Source organism: Microtus oregoni, unplaced genomic scaffold (genome assembly GCF_018167655.1).
Source record: "Microtus oregoni isolate MIOR12 unplaced genomic scaffold, Mior012 000021F_ref0000039, whole genome shotgun sequence".
Lineage (NCBI taxonomy): Eukaryota > Metazoa > Chordata > Mammalia > Rodentia > Cricetidae > Microtus > Microtus oregoni.
In genome coordinates, this window is record NW_024543080.1 from 1,730,252 (window position 1) to 1,744,211 (window position 13,960).

Here is a 13,960-nt window from a genome sequence, read left to right on the forward strand (position 1 = left end):
GAGCTTTCCTAGCCGACCTGACACTGCCTACTCGGGATCCTTGCCACCCCCTCCTCTTCCATGCAGTCATCCAACTAGCGACTGCAGTCCTGAAGATTTCAAGGGTTAATCCTGAAGAGCCCAAATCAGACAACCAAAGTAACATGCCACTGGCCCTGTTCTCTGCCTTGGGAGCTGGGCACATGACCCAGTTTTGAGAAAGGGGAAGGTGAGAAGCAGGCTCACTGGAGGTTTCTGAGAGAGACTGTCCTGTTCTTGAAAAAGACACTGTGTTGCCTTCTGGCAGGGCCAGAATTGCATAACTCGAGAGTCTCCAGTCCAAAAGCTATGGGTGGGGCAGTTCTGGGGATAAAGCTGGCATGCCAGGGATAACAGACAGAATAACGGAAACAGTTCACAATCCTCCCTGGAATTACTCAGTCGGTGAATTGACCAACTACAGCCTCTTGACCTTGGGACCTCTTGCTGCATGGAACAATAAATGTCCTTATCATTTCAGACATTTTACTTAGGTTATTTATTAATAGCGACAGACTCCCATGAAGACCTCATATTCTCTCACAGTATTTATCATATGTATAGTTTCGGGTTTAACGTCAGTGTCTCCCACTGGATAAAAGACTCTAAGCTGACAGGATAAGTTCATTTTGTTCACCATCGAATTTCCAGGAGTAAACACTAGGAGTGAATCAGGGCTTGCTTAAAACTCTCTGAGAAAAAATGGGTGAGAGCCTCAAATTCTTAAGCAATAGGGCTCCCCCTTCCCTCTCCTCTTCCTTCTTGGCCTCTTTCTCTGACTCTTGCTCCCCCTCTACCCTGCCCCACTGCCCAGATTGTATGTTTTTCTTCCATTTCTCTGCTGTCCGTGAAGATGACCTAAAAGAACACCACCTGGGTGCTAGAAGAGCACCCAACATCTTCTTTAACTCTAGTTTTTAGTTTTTGTTTTTTTTTTTTTTTTTTTTTTTGCCACTGTCTGTACCCAACACTGGCTTTCAAGCTTTGACCTCCATGACCAGAACTTACCTGTTGAGTGGTTGACCTAGCAGCGTACACACACTGAGCCAGCAGATTTCATGAAACCAATTGACTCCTACTGTTTTTTATATTCTTTAAAAATGGTAGCTTTGACTCAACGTGTCAAGTCTGACTTAAGATCCCTTCTAAACCAGGACTTACTCATGACTTAATTATTTTTCCATGGATTTACCCCTTTTCTTTCAAATTCTTTACCCCCATCTTCTCTGGTTAGGAGGTATTGGAGGTCAGCATTAAATGTACAGACGTGTGAAAAAGTACAGGGGCTTATTTTTTTTTTCCCCACTGAGGAGAAAAAAACCAACAGCCGTTTTTCCTCCTCTGAAACTTAATGGCCCTATTCAACAAGTGTACATGGGCCTCCTTCTATGTGGGTTTATGCATGTAATAGTGCATGCCGGAGTTACAGGAGACCCACAGCCTCCGGGTGGTTGACACCCAAAGGGAATCCAGTTCTAACATTCTCTGGATACAAATCAAAGAATAGACCCTTACTGTACTGTCCACTCCGCTAAGAAACTGTTCTTGTCTTTGAGAATCTGCCAGGATGTCCCTCTGGGAGAAGGAAGAAAGGGGGACTTCCTACAGCAGGATCTCACAGCACTAGAGCCCAGCATACTGCGGTGGGTGATTGTATCTATTTATATTTAGAAAACCATAATGCACTCCTCGTGATACTGTGCCTAGAAGGCCACAGGAGAGTATTAAATTACCTTCTTGAATGCTAACAAAGCCTTACAGATTTTAGGAGGGATAATCTCCGTCTCTTTGAAACTCAGTTCAAACACTGACCCACCAGGCATCACATACAATAGGCAGACTAGAAGCGAGTTAAGGCTCCGAAGTGGTGGAAGAGAGCACGGCCAAGCAACCCGTGGGTCACATGTCTTCTAGAAGGGCACCACTGTGACACCAGAGAGCATGTCCAGGATGTGTGCGAGCAGATTTGCCAGGCAGCGAGAGCAGGAGTCTGCACTGAAGCAGGCTGGAGGCACAGGGGTGGAGAGGGAAGGCGATGATGAATACCCCCCTCAACTTTCCTCTCCCTCGGCCCACACACTTGAAATAGAAATAATAACACAACCAACCACCCGCTTGCATCCACGATGTTATCGCCCTACTTAAGTTGCCTCACTCCGGAGGTTCGGGGTATAAAGTGCAGACTATCGCCTTTGCTGCAGGCTGGCTCCGGAGTACAGGTTCGCGCCGGCGCCGGTGACCCCACCTTCAAGGAAGCGGTCTCCACGCCACGCCGGGCTGACCCCCGCCCTCCTCCGTCCCTCCTCTCCGCCGAGCTCCCTCCTCCCTCCGGCGCGCCTCCTTCTCGCAGCGGCCCCCGCAGACCGGCGAGGCGGCAGCACCCACGTCGCCGCAGCTCCTGCCCGCAGCGCGCCCGCTGCGTCCCTGGCTCCCACGCAGCGCGAGCGGCGGCGCCAGCAGCCAGGACCCCGCACGGTGCGCTCGGTGCGGCGGGGGAGAGCCGAGCTGAGTCCGGCTGGGGCCGCAGGAGGGCGGCGTGGCGGAGGACGCCGAGACGCCGCGGCCGCGCGGAGTGGACGAGCTGCGCACCTGGAAAGTTACGCGGCGGCCTGGTGAGGCTGGGGGGCTCGGGCACCCGGGGCCGGGGCGCGGAGAGGGACGGCATGGGGACACGAGGGTGCTGCCGGGCGTGCATTGCGCGGAGTGTGTTTCTCTAGCACTCAGCGGGTCTCTCATGCTGTTTGCATGTGGACATGTGGGCGCTTGCTTTGGCGCCGGTGGCTCCGTACAGCAACTGGGTTCAGAGCACAGTGTGACTGCAACATCTTTGAGCTCTTCGGGGACTGAGGCTCAGGACTGCTATCACGGTGGCCATCCAGGCTTTGTTCTCCAAGGTCTGGCTAGCCCACTGGGGACGCATGATTCCTGCAAGGACTTTTATAAGTGCTTGTAAACTTGTTTGGGTGTCCTGTCACTCAGCATGCTGAGGGACTTCCACATTTTTGCATATCTTGGTAAAGAAGGGGAAAGAGCAAGCAAACGCCAAGAAAGCAGTCTCTTTGAAGACGAGAGAAAAAGAAATGGGTTCCAGTTCAAGTATGAGAACTGAGTGCCTAGGCAGAAGAGGGGAGAGGCATGGGCCGAGAACAGAACCAGCTCAGGGGACCCTTAGGAAGGATGCCGCCTAGCTTACTGCACCTTCGTCTTATTTCCCAAGTTCTGTAGGAAAGGGGCAATTTCTCTTAAAAAGAATAAAACATCCACCTGCTCCCTGCCACACCCCCATACACACAAAAGCCTTAGAAACCGTTTCTCGTCTTTGCAAGTTTCTATTTAGCTCACGAAGAAGGCGATCATCCCACAGAATAGACAGCAGCTGTTGCTCGTGTTCCTGTTGTGTTTCTCACACCAGGGTAATGGGGTGATGGGGTGATGAATCTCCTCGGAGAATTAGACTGTTCTTGGAATTGCAACAAGGCGTAACTAAGAATAAACAACTTGCAAAGACAATGCCTGGGAACCTACCATTAACAGGCCTCTGAATTTGCAGGAGACAAGACGAGAACTCACTTCAGAGGGGAAGTAGATGTGTGCTGCCCAGTGGTTGCCCAAGCCCTGTAGTTTCATATTGTCTGATTCCTCTGTGTTGTTCTCCAGTTATTCCCTCTTCTCCCATGTTTTCATTTTCTCTACTTGCTTGGCTCATTATCTTGGGCCTATAAGTACTCTTATTTCTATTACTGTACAAATTCTTTGCATGTTCCATTAATATCATCCTGAAGTCCCAACTCTTGGCATCAGCTCTTTGCGCTGGACCTTTTAAATGAGGTTCTAGCTTCACTCTTCTGAAATGGCTAACGTCTGTGCTTTCGGCTCTGATCTCATTTCCTTTTGATGCTTCTGGGATTTGAGCTGCTGGCCACTTGAAATTTCTATCTCCATGGTGTCTATAAGACTTCTCTTATTCCTACAATTTTTTCCTTATCCCTATTCAAACCAAAAGGGATTGCTTCTCCTCTTCTCCCATAAATTATAATCTTGCAGGTTTGATGTATGTCCTCATTTGACAATGATTTTCTTTCTTACCTCCCTCCGTGGTCTCATCTTGTCATGTGAATTCAAGTCTTTTCTTTGTAGAACTTACCTGAGTTTTTCCTTCTTTACTTCTTGCATAGGCATCCCCATCTTGTATAGGCATCCCCATCTTGTTGGTGCAGGGGCATCTCAAAATCATTAAATCTTCTGTCTTCACTGCATGGCCCCTCTCTCCTGTCTGTGCCATGGCGGATTACTGTAGATGGTGCTCCGTGGAACACCAAGTGAATGAGGGACACAGAATGGAAACACCAACTTCCTCCAGCTGCTCCAAAATCAAAACATTGGAACTGACTTGCCCCAGTGTCTTCTGTGCAGTTAGAGACTCTACCCCAAATATGACTCTCGATCGCTTCAACTGTTTTTGAGATTATAATATAGTCATAACATTTCCTTCTTACCTTTCCTCCCTCAAAATTCTTCCATATGTCCCTCCTGCTCTCCTTCAAATTCATGGTCTCATTTTTAGTTGTTATTATATGATATACATATGTATCGATCTAGATATGTATATTATATATGTATTTTAGATATATCTATCTAGATAGATAGAGATTGATAGATCAAAAATTAGATAGATATGTAAGATATCCTGTTCAGTCCATATAATGTTGCTTGTATGTGTGTTTACTTGTTTGTGTATTTTCAGGGCTTGTCACTTGTCACTGGACAACCAATTGATATGCTCTTCCCTGGGGCGGATCCCCTCCCCAGCTCTCAGCTGTGCTCAGTTGCCTGGAGTTCTCTGTGTAGGTGTCCTCCTCACTTTAACACATAGCTTCTGACCGCAGCTCTACTTTTCTTTCCAATCTAATGCTTATGTTTCAATGCTACTGCTCCTTGTGTGGTCATGAATTCCTGGGAACTTCTTCAGTTTCCACTTACTTGTCAACTACAGCTACATGCCTTCATTTCTCCCTTTTATTAGACTTTCTAGTTCCTTATTTATTACTGCTTACTGCACTCCTGGGCTTGAAATCCATACAAGTCTCCTGTTTTGAGCATGTCCAACATTAAACTGGTTCTCCATCTCCCAAATCCACTCCTCATTGTGGCTAATGGCATCGGCTCTCATCCGGTTACCACAAGGTGAACATGAAGTCTTGATTCCCTTTCTTCCTGCCATCACTCAAATTCCATTGGCTCTAATGTCCTGACCTGTGCACCACAGCCCACATTTCTGTGAATATGCTTGTGTAGCACCCCGCCCACCCCACCACCCCACCAAGAGAGTTGAATCAAATGCTACTAAATCTTTTAGTATACAGGATACATAGTATTCATACAATTCATCCTGTGAATTCTGCTGGGGGTGAGTTCCTTCACAGATAGCTGGTAGTGGCTGGAAGTTTGGTATGACAAGCTCATGCGGTTGTGAATTAGGAGGAAAACATTCTCCAGATCAGGATTCTGTGGACAGATAAAACAGCAGCAGACTCCAAACTGAGCCTGCTGTCCACTGTCACAGGGCAGGTGGAAATGGGATCTCAATTGTGGCACTGCCAGGAAAATTAGCTGTTTCTCATGGGGTCGGTTCTATTTGGGTTGCTTCAGGGAGAAGAAGCAGGGATTTAGGTATTTAGTGATGGCTAATTGTTTTCTAAAAGAGCTCTGGAGAGATCAGTAAATGATAGTCATATAGATACATGCCAGTTTCTTATAAGCTTAGAATTTATCTAAGGAAGCCAGTACAATCCCCTCCTCCAATTTCAAACTAAACTGCCAATTTGATTTAAAAAAAAAAATCGACTCTGCTTTTCATGATTTACTGAAAGAAAAGAAGTTGCAGTTACCTATAACGATCACTTCTGTGAAATCCTCTATAGTAATGTTTTCCTCCTCCCAGTTACCATGGAGATAGTCTGTATTTTCTCCAGTTCAAGACGTTTGAGTCATTAGGATAGGTTTGAGACTCTGGGTTGGCTTTAATCTCATAAGCACATCTTACGTGGATTGGTGCAATTGTCTTCGTTTTCCTTCCCCTAAGCTTTCTTCATTTGGTTTCCTAGTTATTCCAGGAGCATTATCTTCTAAAGGACAGATATGACTATACAGCTTGAAAAAGAACTTGGCTTGCATTGAAACCCAGATACCACAATAAGGCATGTGCGTTTTTGGGTTCTTACTCCAGTGTATTACTTTTTTAAGCCTTATTACTCATTACTTTCCTTCCACCCATCATGCTTTTAGCCCGTTTCTTCAGTGAGTTAGGCTTTAGGTTTTCTTGCATGTATTTCATCATAAGTGTTCTGTTTTCTAATGAATAGATTCCCTACTTTCTGGCAGTTTTAGGTTCATAGAACAGTACAGTAACTAAGTACCACCCCCATCAGTTTTTGTTGTTCCTAACAACTTAGAAAATAGTTTTTTTTTATTTTTAACATTTATTTTTACTTACTTGCGTATGTATCTGTGTGCTTGTGCCATATGTGTGCTGTGCCCACAGAGGCCAGAAGAGGGCACCAGAGCCTCTGGAGTTGGAGTTGTGAGCTGACTTACATGGGTGCTGGGAACTGAAGTCTGGTCTTTGGGACTCTGAGCTGTCTCTCTAGTCCCTGTTCTTAACATCTTGCTGCAGTGTGACATGTTAGATGTAATTGATGAGCCGATATGAACACAGTACTTAGCAAATCCTATCAGATATAGTTTGATTTATCCCGTGTATTGTGTATCCCGTGGGTTAGGACAAGTGTGCAACAACATATATCTCTCTTTGCAGTGTCATATAGTATGGTCACAATGTCATCAGCACTTGCTGTGTTTCACTTATTTATTCTCCCCTGTTCTCCAAAACTCGTGGCAGATATTAATCTATTCGTTGTCCATGCTTTGTATTTCCCATAATTCTGTGCAACTGTACTCAAACAGTATGTAGGTTCTTCCAGTTGACTTCTTCACGTAGTGACATGTATTTAAAGTTCCTCTAATTCTTCTCATGGGTTAATAGTGTGGGAGGTCCTTCTGTCTATGTGTTGCTTTTATTGGTTATTGAATAAAGAACTGGCTTGGCCTATAGCATGGGAGGAGGAAGGCAGAGTTAGAGAGAAGCCATAGAGCTACCACCAGAGATAGATGTGCTGAAACTTTGCTGGTAGGCCACGACCTCATGGTGATGCACAGATTAATGGAGATGGGTTAAATTAAGATGTAAGAGTTTGCCAATAAGAAGCTAGAGCTAATGGGTCAAGTAGTGACTTTGGAAATAATACAGTTTGTGTGTGATTATTTTGTAACTGGGTGGCCATAACCAACGACTAGCCCCCTCCTCCAACAAATACTGCTTCTTATTCTTGAATAATATTCTGTTAAATATATGTACTGCAGTTTGTTAACCAATAGAAGGACATGGTTGCTTTACAGTTACCGCCTTTTGGATGGAAGCTGGAGGTTTTGAGGAAGCCACATGACTCATATTGAATAAGCAAGGGAGCCACGATTAACTTAGTGACAGCGACCACCCTGTCTTCTGAGGTTCTGTAATACCTTACACATGCTCTGGTGACACCATCCTTCCTGTTGGTCCCTGTCCTGTTGGCTTTGGTATGCTCTGCATGAACTGTCATCACGGAGTCTTGGTGTAAAGTTGTCTACCCACAGACGACTGTGTCTTTGCCTTCTTTTCCTTGCTGTCTATCAATCTTGGGTGAAGTACCTTTTCAGGTCTTTTTCAGGTTTGTGGAAAATGTTGTGTGTGGAGAAAATCTCCTTTACTTGACTTCTCCCAGACTGGTCCACTCCCTTCTTTTGCAGAATTTTAGCACAGCATGAACTTAACAATTTCTTTTTTCATAAATTACTTGGAGTCTTTTATTTTAAAAGTTACCACCAAATTTAAGATCACCTAGACTTTCTTCTGGGTTATCTTCTAGGTTTCATAGTTCTGTGTCTTACGTTTAGGTCTGTGATCTTCCTTGGGGTTAAATTCTGGCCTTCCTTTGCTTTCCATAAGGGTCAGTTCACTGCACAAATTGAGTCCCCTTCTGGGATGCTGTGTTCCAGTGATCTATGCGCCTGTAAATGCACAAGGACCCTCACATCTCCCTTCCCGTTCATATGCCCGCAATGTGTGTGGCTTTGTAGTGAGCACAGTATGGGGTGGGGTCAGGTCTCTGACGGTTCTCTTTTAATAGTTTTTAATTTAATTTAATAGTTTGCTTAATTTGGTATAACTTTTGATCGAGATAAGTCACTTCCTTGGGTAAATAATGTTTACAGTAACTCTTTAGTATTTACTCAGTCATAATGCCATACACCAGAGAACAGTGCTAAATTCTTTTTATTGTCTAAGTCGTATGACCCTCTAAGAATTCTAAATGATATGCAAATTATTTATCTATGTGTCAATCTGTCTTTTCTGTTTTTATTACTGAAGCCTAGTTGCTATTCTGACGCCATAGAAAAACTGATTGAAATTCCTGAGTCAGGGACTCTGGCTCTGTGGCCCTAGCCAGCACTTCACCACCATCTCCCATGTTTACAGATATGCTTGCAAATGTCCCCTCCCCCTTTTCTAGCTGCCTCCCTTCCCCCCCCACCCCATGTGTTTCTGTATCTGTGTCTGTGTATGTACAGTGTCTGTTCATGTGAATGCATTTCTATCAGACTCTAAGTGGGTAAGAGCACAACAAATATCATCTAGATGAGAGCCAAGATTTTGTTTTTAATCTACTCCAGGGCTGAAGAAAAAACCAAGTTTTTGCTATACTGACTGCAAGGTGTGAAATTGGCCTGCAGGTTCTTCTGGTTCCTTTGCCCTTCTTTGAGTAGATTTTTATGCACAAAGAGAATTAATATAATGAAGGAAACTATGATATTATCCTCTCCTCTTGCTAAATGCCATGACTTAATCTCTCTCTCCTCCCTGACTGCCAAGTGTATCCCCACTCCAGTGATTAATGTTGTGCCTTCAGAGATAACTCGGTGAGCCTTTTTGATTTAAGAATTTCACTTCAGCATGTGAGAATAAGTAGAAGCCAAGGATTTGCCAAGCTTAAGGAGACCTGGAAATTCTGGATATGATTTTGTATTGTTACTCAATCATTCAAACTGTTTTCTCAATGCCAGTCTTTTGGTGGGGGTTTGTGGGGCTTGGTTCCCTTGTTGTGTTTTGTTCCACAATGGTTTCTTTTCTCAGTAGATCATAAGGTCCAGAAAGAGTAAGGGTTCCATCCCACAAGGCACTGTGTGCATCTTTAAAGACCTCTTGTTTTCAAGGTGTCCAGTTCCCTAGACTTCTGCCTCTTACAGAAATGAAACTGTGTGTTTTCCCACTGCAGAGATACATGCATCCATCTCTAGTCCCATATTGCTATAAGAAACCCCTATGTACCTGATGCTCGTACATGTTTTGTACTGAAGAAGGTGCTTTACAATCTTCATTATGACCTTATGTTATGGAGATAAATATATCATTTTATAGATACAAATTTTAAATCAGGGATGCCATGTAACTTAGAGGAGGTTGAGAGAAGCCAGGTTGCTTCCTCCCCTTGCATAGCCTGAATCTGTTGCTCCTGTTAAATTGGGCTTTTATCTCTAAAGTCATTTCTTATTACATCACGCAGTGTCCTTTGAGGTAAAATTGATTTTTAATAACCTGTAGCTGCTAGATTGATGGAGCAACATCCCGCAGCTCAGTTCTCCTTGTGACTAGCAATCCATGTTTGAGGGATCACTTGCCTTAGGGACAGATAAGAAGTAGGCACCTGGAAGCTAATCAGGTTTTATGCAGCTGGAAACGTGAAACCTTGCTTAGGGGCAGCAACACTCAAACAGGTGAAGTAAGTAAGAGCTTGCACTAGTCTGGAAGTGTTTGGTAACTTGTGTAGTTCAGTGACTTGAAAGGTAAGTTAGCTGCTCTCATTTCTCTCCATTCGAGAAATTCTCAATAGCTTGCAAGTTTAAAACTGCTTCTAAAGTGACTTCAGTAACGAAGAGCAGAGTGGTGTTTGGGGGCGATCTGACACACTCTACTTAATAGTGCTTGCGAGACAATTGAATTGACACAGATTTTGCTCTGTCCCTAGAAGTGATTCTAGACCTTTTCATATTTAGGGTGTTAGAACTCCCTTCATAATCAAATCCATGTTCTAATCCAGAAGATGACATGCCTTGGTAAGAGTCCATGACACTTGGAACCTAGTAAGCAATTGTTTTGTGACTCCAGATTGAGTCATTAGGTTAATATTCCATTGAAATCTGCTTATGCTTGCTGAGTTCTCTATAAGACAATCCCTTGACCTCCTTGCCTCTCCTTGTTCACAAAGTCTGCCTGGAAGATGGCTCAGGGCTGCACGATAGGAGCGTGTGTACATATTAATTTCAGAGACCTTTGGGAGTGCCTCTCAGAATAGCATTCAAGTGAACCCCCAAGCCTCTCTAATGTCTTCTGAATGGCTTGCTCTGGATACAAGTCTGTCTAGACTCACTTCTTTAAATTCTACTCTCCTCTATCTTTCTGTGTGATCTTAACGGGTGAGAATAATAAATGCTGCCGGCTGAACAGAAGCTTAAAGGCTATGCCTGCTACGTGTCTGCAGCCTCTGAAGGCTACATGTCTGCAGCCTCTGAAGGCTACATGTCTGCAGCCTCTGAAAGTTCCATGTCTGCAGCCTCTGAAGGCTCCATGTCTGCAGCCTGCGAAGGCTCCATGTCTACAGCCTCTGAAGGCTCCATGTCTGCAGCCTCTGAAGGCTCCATGTCTGCAGCCTCTGAAGGCTCCATGTCTGCAGCCTCTGAAGGCTCCATGTCTGCAGCCTCTGAAGGCTCCATGTCTGCAGCCTCTGAAGGCTACATGTCTGCAGCCTCTGAAGGCTCCATGTCTGCAGCCTCTGAAGGCTACATGTCTGCAGCCTCTGAAAGCTCCATGTCTGCAGCCTGCGAAGGCTCCATGTCTACAGCCTCTGAAGGCTCCATGTCTGCAGCCTGAGAAGGCAGCTCCGCAGAGGCTTATGTTTATTCATGGAGGATCCCAGCGAGAAGCCGCTGAGAGGTAGCCCAGTGTTGAAAGATAATTTCGTTCTTGTTTCTGTCTTGGTTTGGGGCAGCCTCCATTGGCTGGTAGCATCTATTTAAAATGTGGAGGCTGTGTTATATTTTTGCACCTAGCCAGCCTCAATTAATCTGGTAGAAGTAATAAAATCAAGTCAAGATCTCTGTTTCTCTCTCAACTTGAAATCTGCATGTTGATGAACTTCAGCTCTGATCCTCTGTTCTGACTTTATAAAATCAGAAGTATTTCAGATGATTTTCACAGTTCTGTATGGTTCCCCAGACTATGCCATCCAAAACCGTGGTGCTTGGTGTGCAAAGGGCAGCTAGGGCAGCATCAGCTGTCTTCTTCTGTGCACATTTACTCCATAAGCTTATGACCTGCAGGTGATTTACTTAAAAAAGATTCTATTTTTTTAAATTTTAATTATGTGTAGGCACCTGTGAGTGTGGTATTTATGATGACTGGGCATTGGATCCCTGGGTGCTGGAGTTACAGGTGGTTGTGGGCAGTTGGCACTCTGATTGCTAAACCCTGACTTACTTTTTAAAAATCTATTATTACTTATGTGGAATTGTCTCAGTAAACCTGAACACGCAGCTTAATTTCCCTTGGAGTAATAATATAAATGAAACAAAATGTTTTGGTGCTAGCTTTTTAAATTTGTAATAAATGTTAAAATAAATACATAGCTTTGGATCTTTAAAACATGATAAATGAACTAAAATTATCCCTTATAATCTCTAATTTTCCTCTAGAAACCTGAGACCCACTGGATTAATGCTAACAACTTTGGGAACTCCACGAGCCTGACTCTGAGTGTGTGTGTGTGTGTGTGTGTGTGTGTGTGTCTGTGCGCTCACACATACGTGTCTGTGCTTAGGCAGGCTGGAAGTTGATGCTGGCTGTCACTGTAAATTCATTTCTACCTTCTTATGCATTGAAACATGGTCTCTCGCCCGACCCTAGAGCTCACCAATTTGGCTAGGCTAGTTACATAACTTGCTCCAGGTATCTCCTGTCTCTGTATCCTGGGCACTAGGAATACAGGCAGGCTGACTCACGTGCCTGCCTACCCAGCATTCGTGTGGATGCGACCTTAGTTGTGCGGCAAGTGCTTGACGCCCTGAGCTATCTTTCGAGCTCTGAAGGTTTTCCTAACAAAAGGATAGACCACAGGCCATCACTTTTTGGACGACATGACGGCGATCTAAAGTGAAGGATGTAGAAGAGACTTCATGTGGATGTTTTCTTCTCAGGGACCACGGTTCAAAAGTTTTTAACAACTAGCGTTGTCAGAGAGGCAACACTTACGAGAGTGCCAGGCAGGGACAAAGTGCTAATAAAGAGATACCCACTCTGCCTCTACTCTGGGAGGAAGGCAGGCGTGTTGTTTCTAAACCGAGGGGTGCTCTTTACTAGAGCCTCACTGGGACCGGCAGGTGTTGTGACATTTCCAAGCCTCTGTGGCTGTGGCTGCCCCTTGGCATCTAATCTCTGACGTGCTGACATTCAAACCGCAGTCTTGTTGGGTGCTCTTGACAATTGTCCAGAGGGAACGACCAAAGAGAACAGCAGGCGACTCAGGTCGGTTGTAGAAAATGCTCAGGTGTGATGCTTGTACCGGTGAACGAACAGGGGAGAAGGAACCCAAATGCTAACTACTCCTGATAGAGGGATATTGAAACCCCGTCATTCATTTCCTCTCTACCCATGGAAGAGTTTATTGTTCATCAAAGGAGGCTAACTGCCGTGTGTCTGTTTATAAAGCAGACTGGAAAGGGGAGGGCTGTCAGAAAACGGAACTCCACTTGCTCATTCCCAATTCTGTGCCCTCCCTTAGATTCCCGAGCAACATGGGAAATGGTTCGGTGAAACCCAAACATGCTAAGCATCCAGAAGGCCAGTCAGGGAACCTCGGCACGGATGCCCTGCGGAGCAAGGTGGCGGAGCTGGAGCGGGAGCTGAGGAGGAAGGATGCGGAGCTTCAGGACCGGGAGTACCACCTGAAGGAGCTGAGGGAGCAGCTGGCCAAGCAGACTGTGGCCATCGCGGAGCTCACCGAAGAGCTGACGAGCAAGTGTATCCAGCTGAACAAGCTCCTTGATGTCATTCACGTGCAGGGAGGAAGCCCTCCACAGGCCTCTCCTGACAAAGTGCCTCTGGAGGTCCACCGCAAGACCTCAGGGCTCCTCTCTCTACACAGCAGGAGGGGGGCGAAGGCTGGAGTGTCTGCGGAGCCCACCACCCGAACCTATGACCTCAACAAACCTCCTGAGTTTTCCTTTGAGAAAGCAAGAGTCAGGAAGGACTCCAGGTAAGAAGTTTCTGTGCTTTGTTCCTTCAAGGGGTCTTCTAGGAAGGACGAGAGAGGTGGCCATAAAGCTTCCCAAATGGCCGAGGGCACGGGAACCACAGCTGTGGAGAGCTTAGTGGAAGAGGTTTGTCTGGGGACTGTACCTCTTATAATGCAGCTTTTTCTTCAAATCTGGAATTGTGCTTTACCGGGGGTGTGAGGCGTATAGTTTCAGAGACAGGTGCAGCCGAGGGGCCAAGTTTAGTAGACACCTCCCTGTTCTCTTGACACTCCCTGAGAAAGGACCATGATGGAGACGCAAAGGATGAGGACTCCATCCGTTCACAGCACGGTTCATGCTGGTTGTTTAAAATAAGCAGCACAGATCTCGCTTTGTGTGGAGAGATAGCACTCAGAGAGAGAGAGACAAACGAGGACTGCGTGGTTATTAATTGGAACAAATGCACAGTGGCTAGAAGCCGTGCGGTAGGCAGTGTCCAGGGAGTGGGGCGTAGGTGAAAGATGTGCAGTTATCATGAAGGCCTGGCTGGTGGATGACA

General features: G+C 45.5%; 1 protein-coding gene across 1 annotated transcript in view; it reads left to right on the plus strand.

Moving 5' to 3' along the window:
• Nucleotides 1-2,236: 2,236 nt before the first annotated feature.
• Prkg2 (protein kinase cGMP-dependent 2) overlaps nt 2,237-13,960 on the plus strand; it is a 102,939-nt gene continuing 91,215 nt past the window's right edge. Inside the window, exons 1-2 of the mRNA XM_041671459.1 lie at nt 2,237-2,630; nt 12,948-13,421. Coding sequence (XP_041527393.1) covers nt 12,961-13,421 — 461 coding nt within the window. The 5' untranslated portion in view covers nt 2,237-2,630; nt 12,948-12,960. The remainder of the gene's footprint in view (nt 2,631-12,947; nt 13,422-13,960) is intronic.